The sequence below is a fragment of the Dendropsophus ebraccatus genome, chromosome 6 (assembly GCF_027789765.1).
Source record: "Dendropsophus ebraccatus isolate aDenEbr1 chromosome 6, aDenEbr1.pat, whole genome shotgun sequence".
In the NCBI taxonomy this organism is placed as follows: domain Eukaryota; kingdom Metazoa; phylum Chordata; class Amphibia; order Anura; family Hylidae; genus Dendropsophus; species Dendropsophus ebraccatus.
Window position 1 is genome coordinate 85,426,295 of NC_091459.1, and position 13,255 is coordinate 85,439,549.

Genomic DNA, 13,255 nt, shown 5'->3' on the forward strand with positions numbered 1-13,255 from the left:
TGAAACAGATGTAAACCATGGCAGAAATCTACATATGCACTGGAGTAGGTGTAGATTCTGCACTTATGTGACAAGCACAGGTCCCGGCAGATTTACTAAGAGGCATGCTTTATTTACAAGTGGTGTATGAGTACGCCAGTCTTGATAAATCCCCTTTTTTATGGGGTTGAAATATCCCCTTTAGGGTAGCTTCACACGTACTGGATCTGAAGCGGATTTCACACTGCAAGTTTTCATTCCGCTGCCAGTATGTGACCGGGCCACTTTAACCCCCCGCCACCTGCAGCCCCTGGCCCCGAGCATACATTACCTGCTGGGCGCCGCGGCTGTGTGTAAACCTCCTGGCTCCCCTGGCTCCCAATCAGCCAATCAGTGCACGGCAGCACGGCCTCACACACAACCAGCAGTGCCGAGCAGGTAATGTATAATAAAAATTCCACTGTGGATATGTAACCCCTTAGACCTTCACACTACCAGGATACACAGCGGATTTCACTGCGAACTCGCAGTGTAAAATTTTCTGCAGATCCGGTCTGTGTGAAGCTACCCTTAAAGCAAAAAGATTACGGTCCACATTACTAGGGCTTGATCATTCTCTTGATTGTTTATAGTGAATTCTGGCTTTTCTAATCAATTTCAAAAGACATAGAATCAAACTTAAAGCGAATGTACCAGCAGGTACATTGTTTTAAGATTTTTACATCAATAGGTCTGCGTGGGGATTCTGGTGCCCCTGTCCTTTTTTTGAACCGTGCACAGCATCAGTCTATTCCTGGTCAGGCCTGAAGCACTGGAGGTGGGCAGTCCAGCCTCGACGAAAGCCCTCTCCTTTGACGCAGCTCTATTAATTTTAATGGAGCCACGTCACAGAGGGGAGGGCAAAATGTCACACTGGGGGCGGGCAGGCCCACCTCCAGTGCTTAAGGCAGGGTTCCGGACTGGGACTGGGAATAAAGCGGCACCAAACGTGGAAACCAGGCCACGGTTAAAAAACAAAACAAAACGCAGCACGCAGCTTATGCAGGCCTATTGATGTAAAAATCTTAAAGTGATGTATCTGCTGGTACATTCGTTTTAAGTTTCTCAGTGTACTGCTCATTTGCAGTCAGTATACACAATTGGGAGGGGGGGCAGTAGATTTTAACTGCACTTTACACCTTCTACTTGGCATGGAATTTGGATTGGGTTCTTATGGGTACATCTGAGATATTAAAGGAACAACCTAGGACAGAGACCCTAAAAAGACATAGGCCGATGTAAGATTAGTGAGGGGATGACCAAAGAAGCTACTTGTAAACTACCGTACCATACATAATAAGTCCTCGATTTATGTGGTTGTGTCTGGTACTGCAGTATCAAACATAGCCACATGCATATGAATCTTGATGATACTGAGTCTGCTGCGCCTTTGCTCCACTAATCAAAGGTGTGTTTCGGTCAGTCAGGGTCTGTGTGTTCAGACCCCCACTAAGTGAGAGAACCCAGAAAAGCATGTGTGGAGGGAGTGGTTCCAGACATCCAGCAGAACAAAAGTGAGCAATTGATGACAGTGGGTGTGGCCATCATCATTGGGCAGTGTTGACAGTGGGTTTGGCAGTCGGCAGTGTTGGACTGGCTCTGGCTGTTGGAGGTCCAGTGCAGGTTTCCTCAGAAGCAAGCTATTGACAGCAAGTGCAACCACAGATACTCAAGTGGTAGATAAATAAGGAAAAAATACAAAATCCTTGTTGTCCCATGTTGTCGTGGAGTGTTTTTTTTTGTTTTTTTGTTTTTTAAATAAAATGTCTTGTGAAAGACTGTATTCCCCTCTTTAGCTACATACACCTATGTGCTTCTCTCCCCAGGTTACTGCAATCTCCATCCCGATCTAAAGACTCTCCATAGACTCTCCATCAAAAAATCAGTGAGGGTCTGAACACTCAGACCCTGACTGAACAAAATTTTGACTAGTGATGAGTGAGTACTAAAATGCTCGGGTGCTCGTTACTCGAGCCGAGTATTTCCCGATACTCGAGTGCTCGTTTCGGGTAACGAACCCCATTGAAGTCAATGGGAGACTCGAGCATTTTTTGAGGGGACCCAAGTTCAGTAGAGGGAAGGTCGTGTGAAAACCTGTCAACCTCAGAAATTGATGGAAACACAACGGAAATGGACAGGAAACAGCAGGGGCAGCATGTATGCATGCCTCTGAGGCTGCCTAATGGGACCATTATGCCTAATTCTGTGCAACAGCCTGGTTAAAACAGAGGTAGGCATAGGGACCACCCAAAAACTCAGCCTGACACAGCATGGCATTGAGAACACAGGGAACCATTAAAACAGAGGTAGCTTATCATGAACCACCCAAAAATTTAGCCTGACACAGCATAGCGGTGAGGACAGAGTGAACAAGTTAGAAGCGGTAGCCAGACAGCCTTCCAAAAATTATACCAGGCCTAGCATGGAAGAAAGTGAGCCTCCCCAAAATTAGGCCAAACACTGCATGGCATTGAGCACACAGAGAACTGCCGGGACAGCAGTAGCCAACATGGAGGCCAGTCAGGAGCAACAGTAACCAACATGGAGGCCAGGCAGGAGCAACAGTAACCAACATGGAGGCCAGGCAGGAGCAACAGTAGTTAACATGGAGGCCAGGCACGATCAGCAGTAACCAACATGGAGGCAAGGGCAGGCACACCAGTAGTCAGCAGTAGTCAACATGGATGCCATTAAAGACCCAGCAATAGTCAACATGGATGCCAGTTAAGGCCCAGCAAAAAGGAGGCAAGGGCAGGCCCAGCAGTAGTCAACATGGATGCCAGTAAAGGCCCAGCAGTAGTCAACATGGATGCCAGTTAAGGCCCAGCAAAAACGAGGCAAGGGCAGGCACACCTAATAAAACTAGGCCAGACACTGCAGGGCCTTGAACACACAGAGAACCATTACAAGTGAGTGAGGAAGCTAGTGAGGCTCCCCAAAACTATGCAGGATGCACTACAAGTCCCAGCTATACAGTGCAGTACACACTAGTTTAGGGGGAGCTTGACGGTGCTATCTGGTATGGGCACCAACTGTACACACTTTGTCACCCCAATACAATGAGCAGTGAAGTAAGTTCTATGCAGGATGCACTACATATCCCAGCTATACAGTGCAGTACACACTAGTTTAGGGGGGGCTTGACGCTGCTATCTGGTATGGGCAACAACTGTACACATTTTGTCACCCCAATACAATGAGCAGTGAAGTAAGTTCTATGCAGGATGGACTACATATCCCAGCTATACAGTGCAGTACACACTAGTTTGGGGGGGGGGGCTTGACGGTGCTATCTGGTATGGGCAACAACTGTACACACTTTGTCACCCCAATACAATGAGCAGTGAAGTAAGTTCTATGCAGGATGCACTACATATCCCAGCTATACAGTGCAGTACACACTAGTTTAGGAGGGGCTTGATGGTGCTATCTGGTATGGGCAACAACTGTACACACTTTCTGTCACCCCAATACAATGAGCAGTGAAGTAAGTTCTATGCACTACAACTCCCAGCTATACAGTGCAGTACACACTAGTTTAGGTGGTGCTATCTGGTATAGGCAACAACTGTACACACGCTTTGTCACCCCAATACAATATGAGCAGTGAAGTAAGTTCTATGCACTACAACTCCCAGCTATACAGTGCAGTACACACTAGTTTAGGTGGTGCTATCTGGTATGGGCAACAACTGTACACACGCTTTGTCACCCCAATACAATATGAGCAGTGAAGTAAGTTCTATGCACTACAACTCCCAGCTATACAGTGCAGTACACACTAGTTTAGGTGGTGCTATCTGGTATGAGCAACAACTGTACACACGCTTTGTCACCCCAATACAATATGAGCAGTGAAGTAAGTTCTATGCGAGATGCACTACAACTCCCAGCTATACAGTGCAGTACACCAGGACCACCAGCCCCAAAATCAAAAAGGAGTACACTGAGCACTTCTTAGGGGTGTGTATGCAACACCTAATGCCCCCTTTCTGCCAGCAGCCGGTCACCACAGTGCGCTGGTTAAATCGCGGTAGCAGCACTGCAACTCCAGCCAGCAGTCTGTAGTAATAGTATTAACAAAAGCCTTTAAGCCCTGAAAAGGGCTGTTTGTTTGTATTGCTAGTATATACCCTGCCTACTGGAACGCTAAATCCTACACTGACACTCTCCCTGACCAGCAGCAGCTCTGTCCCTGATCTCTCACAACATGCGTCTGAAGCAAGCACTGCTGGCGCCGAGTTTTATATGGTAGGGTCATCTGATCTGGCCAACCAATCGCTGCTATCGACATGTATGGGTCCCACGTCATCGCAGGATGTACCAAAGAGTCTCCTGCATGTTTATTGGCTGAGAAATAGTGCCCAAACTTACAGGAAACGAATGATGAGATTTCCTCGAGTATCGCGAGATGCTCGTCCGAGTAACGAATATCATCGAGTACCCTAATACTCGATCGAGTACCAAGCTCGGACGAGCACGTTGGCTCATCTGTAATTTTGACATGTCTGTATGACATTGTCAAAATTTTTCCAAATGACAGACACTTTATATACTTATATAAATAGGAATTATAGTATCAACTTAAAGTTAAAATAAATATATACACTGATAAAAAGAATTACTTCTCTTAAACATTACTATTCTATTTTATAGAGCCTCTTTTTTAATCATTAGGGTCGGCCGTTTGGCCAGACACTCTAAAAATAGTCATCTAAAAAAAGGATGGGAGCTAAGCTTCTAACCTTTGACTATTTTCTATTGGGCTCCAGAAATCTAATTACTTTCTTTCATAAAGACTGATAAGTCCCAGTTCATAGGATCATGTTCTACAAAGCCCAAACTTCGGGTACTTTACCCATTATTAAAATATGTTAAATAGTCATTAATTGAGCTGTCTAATTGTATGCAGCTGTGTATTACTGTGACATGCACTGCAAAGGGAATAGAATTGGGAACCCTATGCTGCTGATCGGGGGCGCAGAAGATGGGAAGCAGATGTGCTGAAATGTATACATGAATATTTTTATTTGCTTCATTATTTTAAATCGCACTTCACATCAATGTTAACTACATGAATACATTCATCAAAATGGTGAAAGTCCATGTGGAATCTCAATTATTACCCCACAAAAGTCATTGTTAAAGGACTTCTTTTAGTGTTAAAGAAGATGCTAAATATTGACAACCAGATTTACTTATGGACAACATTTCTTTTTATTATTAGGAATTTTTTTACATGTTGCTACTGGTGAGTTAGTGCATCCCCAAAGATCATCTGTTTGCAAGAGTCACAGCTTTGGTATACAAAGAGAAACAAGATAGTAGACGAGATAGTAGAATATTGGCTGTGCTCGATTACAGCAGCTCCCCCACCCCATTGCCAATGGTCAATGCACTACACAGAAAATGGAGCCGTCTACTTCTGTTTCTTTGTGCCAAAGTTGTAGCTCTGGCAAACAGCTGGTCTGTCAGGATGCTGGGTGTCTGGGCTCCTCAGGATAGGCCATAAGTAGGATGTGCCTAGAAAGACACTTTAACCCTTTGCTGGGATGTCATGAAAGGCAGTGAGTTCCTGCATCATAATGTCTTGGCATGTCATAATGTGCAGGGGCTCTATGAAGCAAGCTCAGGAGCTGAGATCACTTCACAGAGAGTGAGGATAGCAGCTGGGTCTTCACCATTAATGACAGGCCGTAGCTATTGGCTGCCGCCCACCATTATCCTCTTAATTGCAGTGACTGCAAGGGTCCCAATCATTTTTATTGTCTGCTGGATGTTTAATACTTACAGGCAGCAGCTTTGTGATCTTCTCATAGAGTCTACCTTACACAGACACTATGGGAAGATAGGGGAGTTATCACACTGGCTCAGCAGCTTCTCCATAATGTCCTACATGATCCTGGGGCGACTTCTGAGTGAATAAAGGAATACTGTATATAAAACAGCTTCTCCTCTCTGTGCAGTGGATGCAGCCAGTCTCCAGCCTCCATGTCCTGAACTACTCACAACTAGACGAGATGGAGCAGGTGGTCTTTTGTTTCTAACTAATATTCACCATACACTAAGAAACACTGCTAACAATGCCAGATCCATGTAATATAGAGGTCAGCCATATTGATATACAGGGGGTCACACACAGTGATATAGAGGGGTCACTGTGGGGGCACACCAAAGCGCACACACAGCCTTCTGCAGCCATAGCATATATACACACACAGGCTGCTGCAGCCATAGCATACACACACAGCCTGCTACAGCCATAGCGCGCACGCGCACACACACACACACACACACACACATATATGCACACACAGGTTTCTGCAGCCATAGCATACACACACATACACACACACACACACACACAAAGCCTGCTGCATCCATAGCACACATACACACAGCCTGCTGCAGCCATAGCACACATACACACAAATCCAACGTAGTAAAATTCCACAGCTCCTTGTGGTGGTAAGGAAAACTTTATTGGTACATACAAAAATAAAAACTGGTTAAAACTGCGCCGACGCGTTGCGGAGGCAGCCCTCCTTAATCATGGCAATAAGTATACTACATAGTGAACCTTTATATAGTTTGTAGGATGTACCTGTTCCCACTAGCCCCTCCCCCTGAGGGGTAGGAGAGAGAGAGAAACGCCCCCCTCGAAGCATGGCCGAGGAGCTACATAAAATGCATGGCAAATACATGTATTGTAAATAACAAATAAGTAATAACTGTATGATAACAAGACATGTGAGTAGCGACCAGGCAAATGAGGCAAATAGCAGAGCAAAATGGATACAGATGGATAAATTTATGGACCTCAAAAGATGTAGAATAAATCTGTCTTAAGATTCATGCCCTGTGGGAAACGTGTGGCCAGATTAAGTATCCAATATGCTTCCCTTTTCCTGAGAAGCTTTACCCAATCCCCTCCCATTGAGGGTTTATTCACTTTTTCTATGGCTATTATTTTAAGGGTACTAGTGTCGCCCTTGTGACATTGGTGAAAATGTCTGGATAATCCAGACATGGATTTATTCCCAAGGAAGGGAGTTGTGGAGCGAATATCGCGCATATGTTCAGCAAAGCGAACCTTAAGTTTCCTCACGGTGGACCCCACATATTGTACATGACAGGAGGAACATTCCGCCAAGTACACCACATATGTACTGGCGCAATTAATGAAGCTCTTGATCTTAAAAGAGCTCCCCGTGGTGTAGGACACAAAAAAAGGCCATCACTCTGACAATAGGGGAAATTGGCTTAAAATGACCGGCTTCTTCAAATGTGCTGCCCCCAGATGCCCGATGTGCATCTTTACTGTCAAAAACACCTTTTTTGTGTCCTACACCACGGGGAGCTCTTTTAAGATCAAGAGCTTCATTAATTGCGCCAGTACATATGTGGTGTACTTGGCGGAATGTTCCTCCTGTCATGTACAATATGTGGGGTCCACCGTGAGGAAACTTAAGGTTCGCTTTGCTGAACATATGCGCGATATTCGCTCCACAACTCCCTTCCTTGGGAATAAATCCATGTCTGGATTATCCAGACATTTTCACCAATGTCACGAGGGCGACACTAGTACCCTTAAAATAATAGCCATAGAAAAAGTGAATAAACCCTCAAGGGGAGGGGATTGGGTAAAGCTTCTCAGGAAAAGGGAAGCATATTGGATACTTAATCTGGCCACACGTTTCCCACAGGGCATAAATCTTAAGACAGATTTATTCTACATCTTTTGAGGTCCATAAATGTATCCATCTGTATCCATTTTGCTCTGCTATTTGCCTCATTTGCCTGGTCGCTACTCACATGTCTTGTTATCATACAGTTATTACTTATTTGTTATTTACAATACATGTATTTGCCATGCATTTTATGTAGCTCCTCGGCCATGCTTCGAGGGGGGCATTTCTCTCTCTCTCCTACCCCTCAGGGGGAGGGGCTAGTGGGAACAGGTACATCCTACAAACTATATAAAGGTTCACTATGTAGTATACTTATTGCCATGATTAAGGAGGGCTGCCTCCGCAACGCGTCGGCGCGGTTTTAACCAGTTTTTATTTTTGTATGTACCAATAAAGTTTTCCTTACCACCACAAGGAGCTGTGGAATTTTCCTACGTTGGATTTGCACATACGGGATACGGCCCGCACCTTTATCCACGTGCTCCAGCTTTCCTGAGAACCGTGCTACGTATGCATCTCTACTCGTGTGGGGTGAGCTGATCCCCAAGATTTTGTACCATATGGACACATACACACAGCCTGCTGCAGCCATAGCACACATACACACAGCCTGCTGCAGCCATAGCACACATACACACAGCCTGCTGCAGCCATAGTACACACACAGCCTGCTGAAGCCATAGCACACACACATATACACACACACAGCCTGCTGCAGCCATAGCAAACACACACACACACACACACACAGCCTGCTGCAGCCATAGAACACTGAAGAAAAACACCACATTGAGGACAGAGGTTACTGCTACACTACTTATGTCTTCTCCTCCTCCTCTATATTACACAGAATATCTTCATATTACACTGCTGCTCATATACAATCATCCAGCATCCAGGAAGTGAACAGCACAGGTCTTCCCCCACACAATGGACTGTTCCAGCTCAGCAACAAACTGCCAAATAGTGACCAACAACTTTTCCATGACAACCCTCATCTAATAGGGCCAATGTCCTATTAGAATGTTGCTCCTAAAATTTATTGATGCAAAACTTATAAAATTCATATCAAAACTCAATTCTCCTTTATATAAAGATTTTTTTTTAAAGCCGGAGTCGGTATATTTTTTCCGAAACGCAGACTCCAGCCAAAACTAGCTCCGACTTCACGACACCGACTCCACAGCCCTGGTATTAACAGCTGCTGCTGCTGCCCTAGGCACTAAACCTGAAGACGCCCCATCAGGCTCAGTAGCAGCAGTAAGGAAGATAGGTCTGTCCCATTGCATGACACACATAAGGGGCAAAGAACATAAGTCAACCTCATAATTTTAGCTATGATAACTGACAACTGAAATTGCAGAGAAAAAGAGAAAATCTGCTGCTTGAGGTAAGATGCTCATCTCGCTTCATGGCAGTTGTGGCCCAGCTTACAGGGTAACAAACTAAGCTGTAATATGAACAGCAGTATGTCATAATCCTTTTAGCACCAGTTAGAACTGTATTTACTGGTAGCAGCTGCAATATTATAGGAAACTCTATCATAGACTGAAACTATTGAAATTACACATTAGATATAAACGTATGAATAACTGGCCAATATTTCTTTAACAGACTTCGTTGCTGTCTATTCTGACGGTACCCAGTAGTTCCTTAACAGATAGAATTGTTTAACTTTTTTATGACATTTAGGCAACATTGTTCCAAAACATCACATCATGGGCCAGAATGTGACTTGGCATGAAGAGTGTTGAAACTGGAGCAAATACTGTTTTCTGCTGTGTACTCCAGGTCGTAAATGCTTAGTGAGGAATACTTCTAACTAAATGTATTGTTTTATGCATAATATCATACTGCCCAAGAAGCATAAGTTTGTAGATTTTATAAGACATAGTGTAATGCTGGCAGTGCTCCGAAGAGATTTGTATGCTCATTTACAGCATATTGCGTTGCGGACATATTCAAATACACTGTGAGGAGCTCCATCCACGGATCACTAATGTTCTTTCCTTTCCATCTTTATATAAAATAGTGCCTGTTGTACAGAGAGAATGTGCTAAGGTTTCCAAGATTTACCATATTGTGATGAGTTTTATGCAAAGAAAAAAAAAACATTGCTTGTATCTGATGGAAATTATACGGTGGCCCCTCTTCTGCCCACTAAGGGAAGCTTCTACCCACAATCATTTTTTATGATCCAGTAGATGTTTATGAAGCAGAATTAATAGCAGATGTTCTTCCAGCAACTATCTCTAATGGAATCAGTTCGTGACAGCTATACAAGATGGTGACATGCAGTCTATACTGATTTTTAAAGGGCTTGTTTGTGTGAAAGCTGTTGGCACATAGACTGCTTATTCTCACAGAAGATTGTAACGCCTATATAATATCTATCACATTGTCGTGCACAACTTTCTTCTACATATTTATTGCTCTGGAATATCTGGTGCTCATTACAGTGAGATGATTTCAAGCTTTATTATAACATTTTTTCCTACATTTTATGAAAACCAATGAATATTATGTAATTAAACAATCTATGGAGATGAGGGATAGTTAATGCATAAAGTCAAATACAGGTTAAAGGGGTTTCCCTCCTGGCTTGTTCACCTCCCTAAAGCACTGCGTAAGGCACTAAGCAGCAGATGTCAGTGACAGGTAACAGCTGTTTCACACTTTGGCGTGAAATAAGTGTTATCCTGTCACTGACGTCACCCGGATTTACCCATATTGTGTCTATTTGAATTTTATTTGGAATAAAGCAACATTTTTATGAAGGATAACACTGGTGACTCGCCACTCCTTTTTCACACAATGGGGGAAATTTATCAAGGGCTTTGTTCCTATTTTTAGGTGAATAATTGGATTTTTCACCCATTTTTGGTGTAAGTTCTATTTATGAACCAGTATTCGACGGGCAAATATTTTTTAGATGCAACTTTTTTTAATCTGCCTGTTTTGAGTATTCACCCAAAAGTTCGCATAATCCGGGATTAGCACCCATTTTATCATTTGCGACTTTTTAAAAAGTCGCGCAAACAGGTGCAGGCTTACGTCTGGTCAGTACCAAGTGAATGTTCTTGCGCAATTTTTGTGATTTTTTACTTAGATACATTTTTTATAAATCAGTCACAAGATATTGGAACAAAATATACTCCAATCCCCATTAGAAGAGTGATACACATTAGACTCTTTAGTAAATGTCCCCATTGTGTCTCCCAGTCACACACCACCACCTCGTACCTCCTTACCTTCCACTGTTGAAGTTACCAAGGCTATGTCCTGAGCTAATACATAGGCATAGCCCCAAAAAAGAAGTCACAATTATTGTATCTATACCATACAACATTTCCACCATATCTCACAGATTGTATAAGGTTTTCCTCAACTCCTCAATGAGAAGATACATGTTAGGCCTTTTTTTCTTTATTTTATTTTGGTGTCATCCATCCATAAAACATTGTTCAACTAGTCATTTGGTTTATCCAGATAATCTTTAGCAAACTGCAGAGGGGCAACAATGTTCTTGTTCTTGAATGAAGGTGTCTGTGCCCTTTCAGACATTCTGCAGACAGCAAATTAATCAGTTAATCAATCAATCAATCTGTATGTGTTATGGATGTGTGTTGGGGGCCAAAATCCATCCCCTATCTTGAATAAAGGGGTCTTACAGACAGGTTGCAGATGGCTGCGGATGCACATCCACGATCCCGCTATCTGCAGGTCTGTGGCTACCGGTGGGACAACAGATGTGTGAATGTGGCCTAAGCGTAGCAGGGTTACAATGGTGTACATAATACCTTAAGAAAAAGGACACATAGTGGATATCAAACTATCAGCTCATTACTTAGTGCAGGTCACAGCATTTTACTTCTTAAACTGGAACCTTCACGTTTGTTTTTGATGCAATTTTTTTTCTTTTTTTCAGAAAGATGATCCCGATGATTGTCCTATTGAGCTAAGCAAGGTTCAAAGTGTCAAAGCTGTAGCTAAAAAACGTCGGGATCGGAGTCTCCCTCGGGCTTTCGAGATCTTCACTGATAGCAAAACTTATGTCTTCAAGGCAAAAGATGAGAAGAATGCAGAAGAGTGGCTGCAATGCATCAATGTAGCTGTTGCACAAGCAAAGGAACGAGAGAGTAGAGAAGCTACTACTTACCTATAATTGTAGTGCCCTATGTCTTTTACCAAAATTTTGCATTATACAATAACAGATCTATTAAAGGGGTATTCCCCCCAAGAGCTAAAAAAATGAAATGCTCCCAAACCTAGCTGGCCTTACTCACCAAGTCCCCCTGAGTATTTTGAGACGTCTCCCATCTTTCTAGCTGCTGCCGTTCCTGAGTTACAACTTTTTCTAAAACATGGTCTATATCCAAGATAGGAAACTACATTTCCCATCATGCAATGCTTCTGCCTGATGATGGTGATGTAGCAGAGCTGAGACAATGAAGGAGATAATGACAGTGTAGCAGAGCTGAGTTGGGGACACCGGTGTAGCAGAGCTGAGTTGGGGATGCCGGTGTAGCAGAGCTGAGTTGGGGACGCCGGTGTAGCAGATCTGAGTTTGCGACGCCGGTGTAGCAGAGCTGAGTTGGGGACGCCGGTGTAGCAGAGCTGAGTTGGCGGGGACGCCGGTGTAGCAGAGCTGAGTTTGCGACGCCGGTGTAGCAGAGCTGAGTTGGCGGTGACGGTGTAGTAGAGCTGAGTTGGCGGGGACGCCGGTGTAGCAGAGCTGAGTTGGCGGGGACGCCGTTGTAGCAGAGCTGAGTTGGCGGGACGCCGGTGTAGCAGAGCTGAGTTGGCGGGGACGCCGGTGTAGCAGAGCTGAGTTGGGGACGCCGGTGTAGCAGAGCTGAGTTGGCCATAATGCGGGTGATTGCGAGGGGCGGAGCTTGTTGCGGGGGGCGGAGCTTGCCGCGGGTGATCGCGGGGGCGGAGCTAGTCGCGGCCGATCGCGGGGGGCGGAGCTAGTCGCGGGCGATTGCGGGGGCGGAGCTTGCCGTGGGCGATCGCCGGGGGGGGCAGAGCTTGCCGCGGGGGGGTGGGGGTGCTGCGGGTGAGTGCGGAGGCTATGCCGTGGGCGAGTGAGGGATGCCATGGGTGATGGGGGGGGGGCGGTTGGTTGTGGAGCGGGGGGCTGTGTGCTGCGGGTGAGTGCTGCTGGGAGGCTCTGGACACAGGGGGTGAGCTCTGGGCTGGGGGTGACCAGGCGGCTGCTGTTAGAGAGGGATGCAGTCACAGCTGCGCTGATCACTGTCTCCCTCTGTAACAGCAGCCACCCCATCAGTGTTCTCAGTCACTTCACTGTGCTGGGACTGAGGACACGTGATGCCGTCTCGGAGGGTGGGGGCCAGGAGCAGGGAGCGTGTCGGTGTGGACTGAGGTCTGATGATTCTCTGCAATCCGTGGGGGTGAGTGCAGCTGGATAACAGCAAAACTGTGCAGAATCCATAATAACTTTATATTGGAAAGATGGTAAGCTACGGGTGGGCAGCGTATTAATGCAAAAATAATTTTGGGGGGAATACCCCTTTAACCTAATT

The 13,255-nt window shown here is 45.0% G+C and overlaps 1 protein-coding gene across 1 annotated transcript in view; it reads left to right on the forward strand.

Moving 5' to 3' along the window:
- The window catches only part of VEPH1 (ventricular zone expressed PH domain containing 1), a 219,614-nt gene extending 207,740 nt beyond the window's left edge, over positions 1 to 11,874 (forward strand). Inside the window, exon 13 of the mRNA XM_069973855.1 lies at positions 11,638 to 11,874. Coding sequence (XP_069829956.1) covers positions 11,638 to 11,874 — 237 coding nt within the window. The remainder of the gene's footprint in view (positions 1 to 11,637) is intronic.
- Positions 11,875 to 13,255: the final 1,381 nt, after the last annotated feature.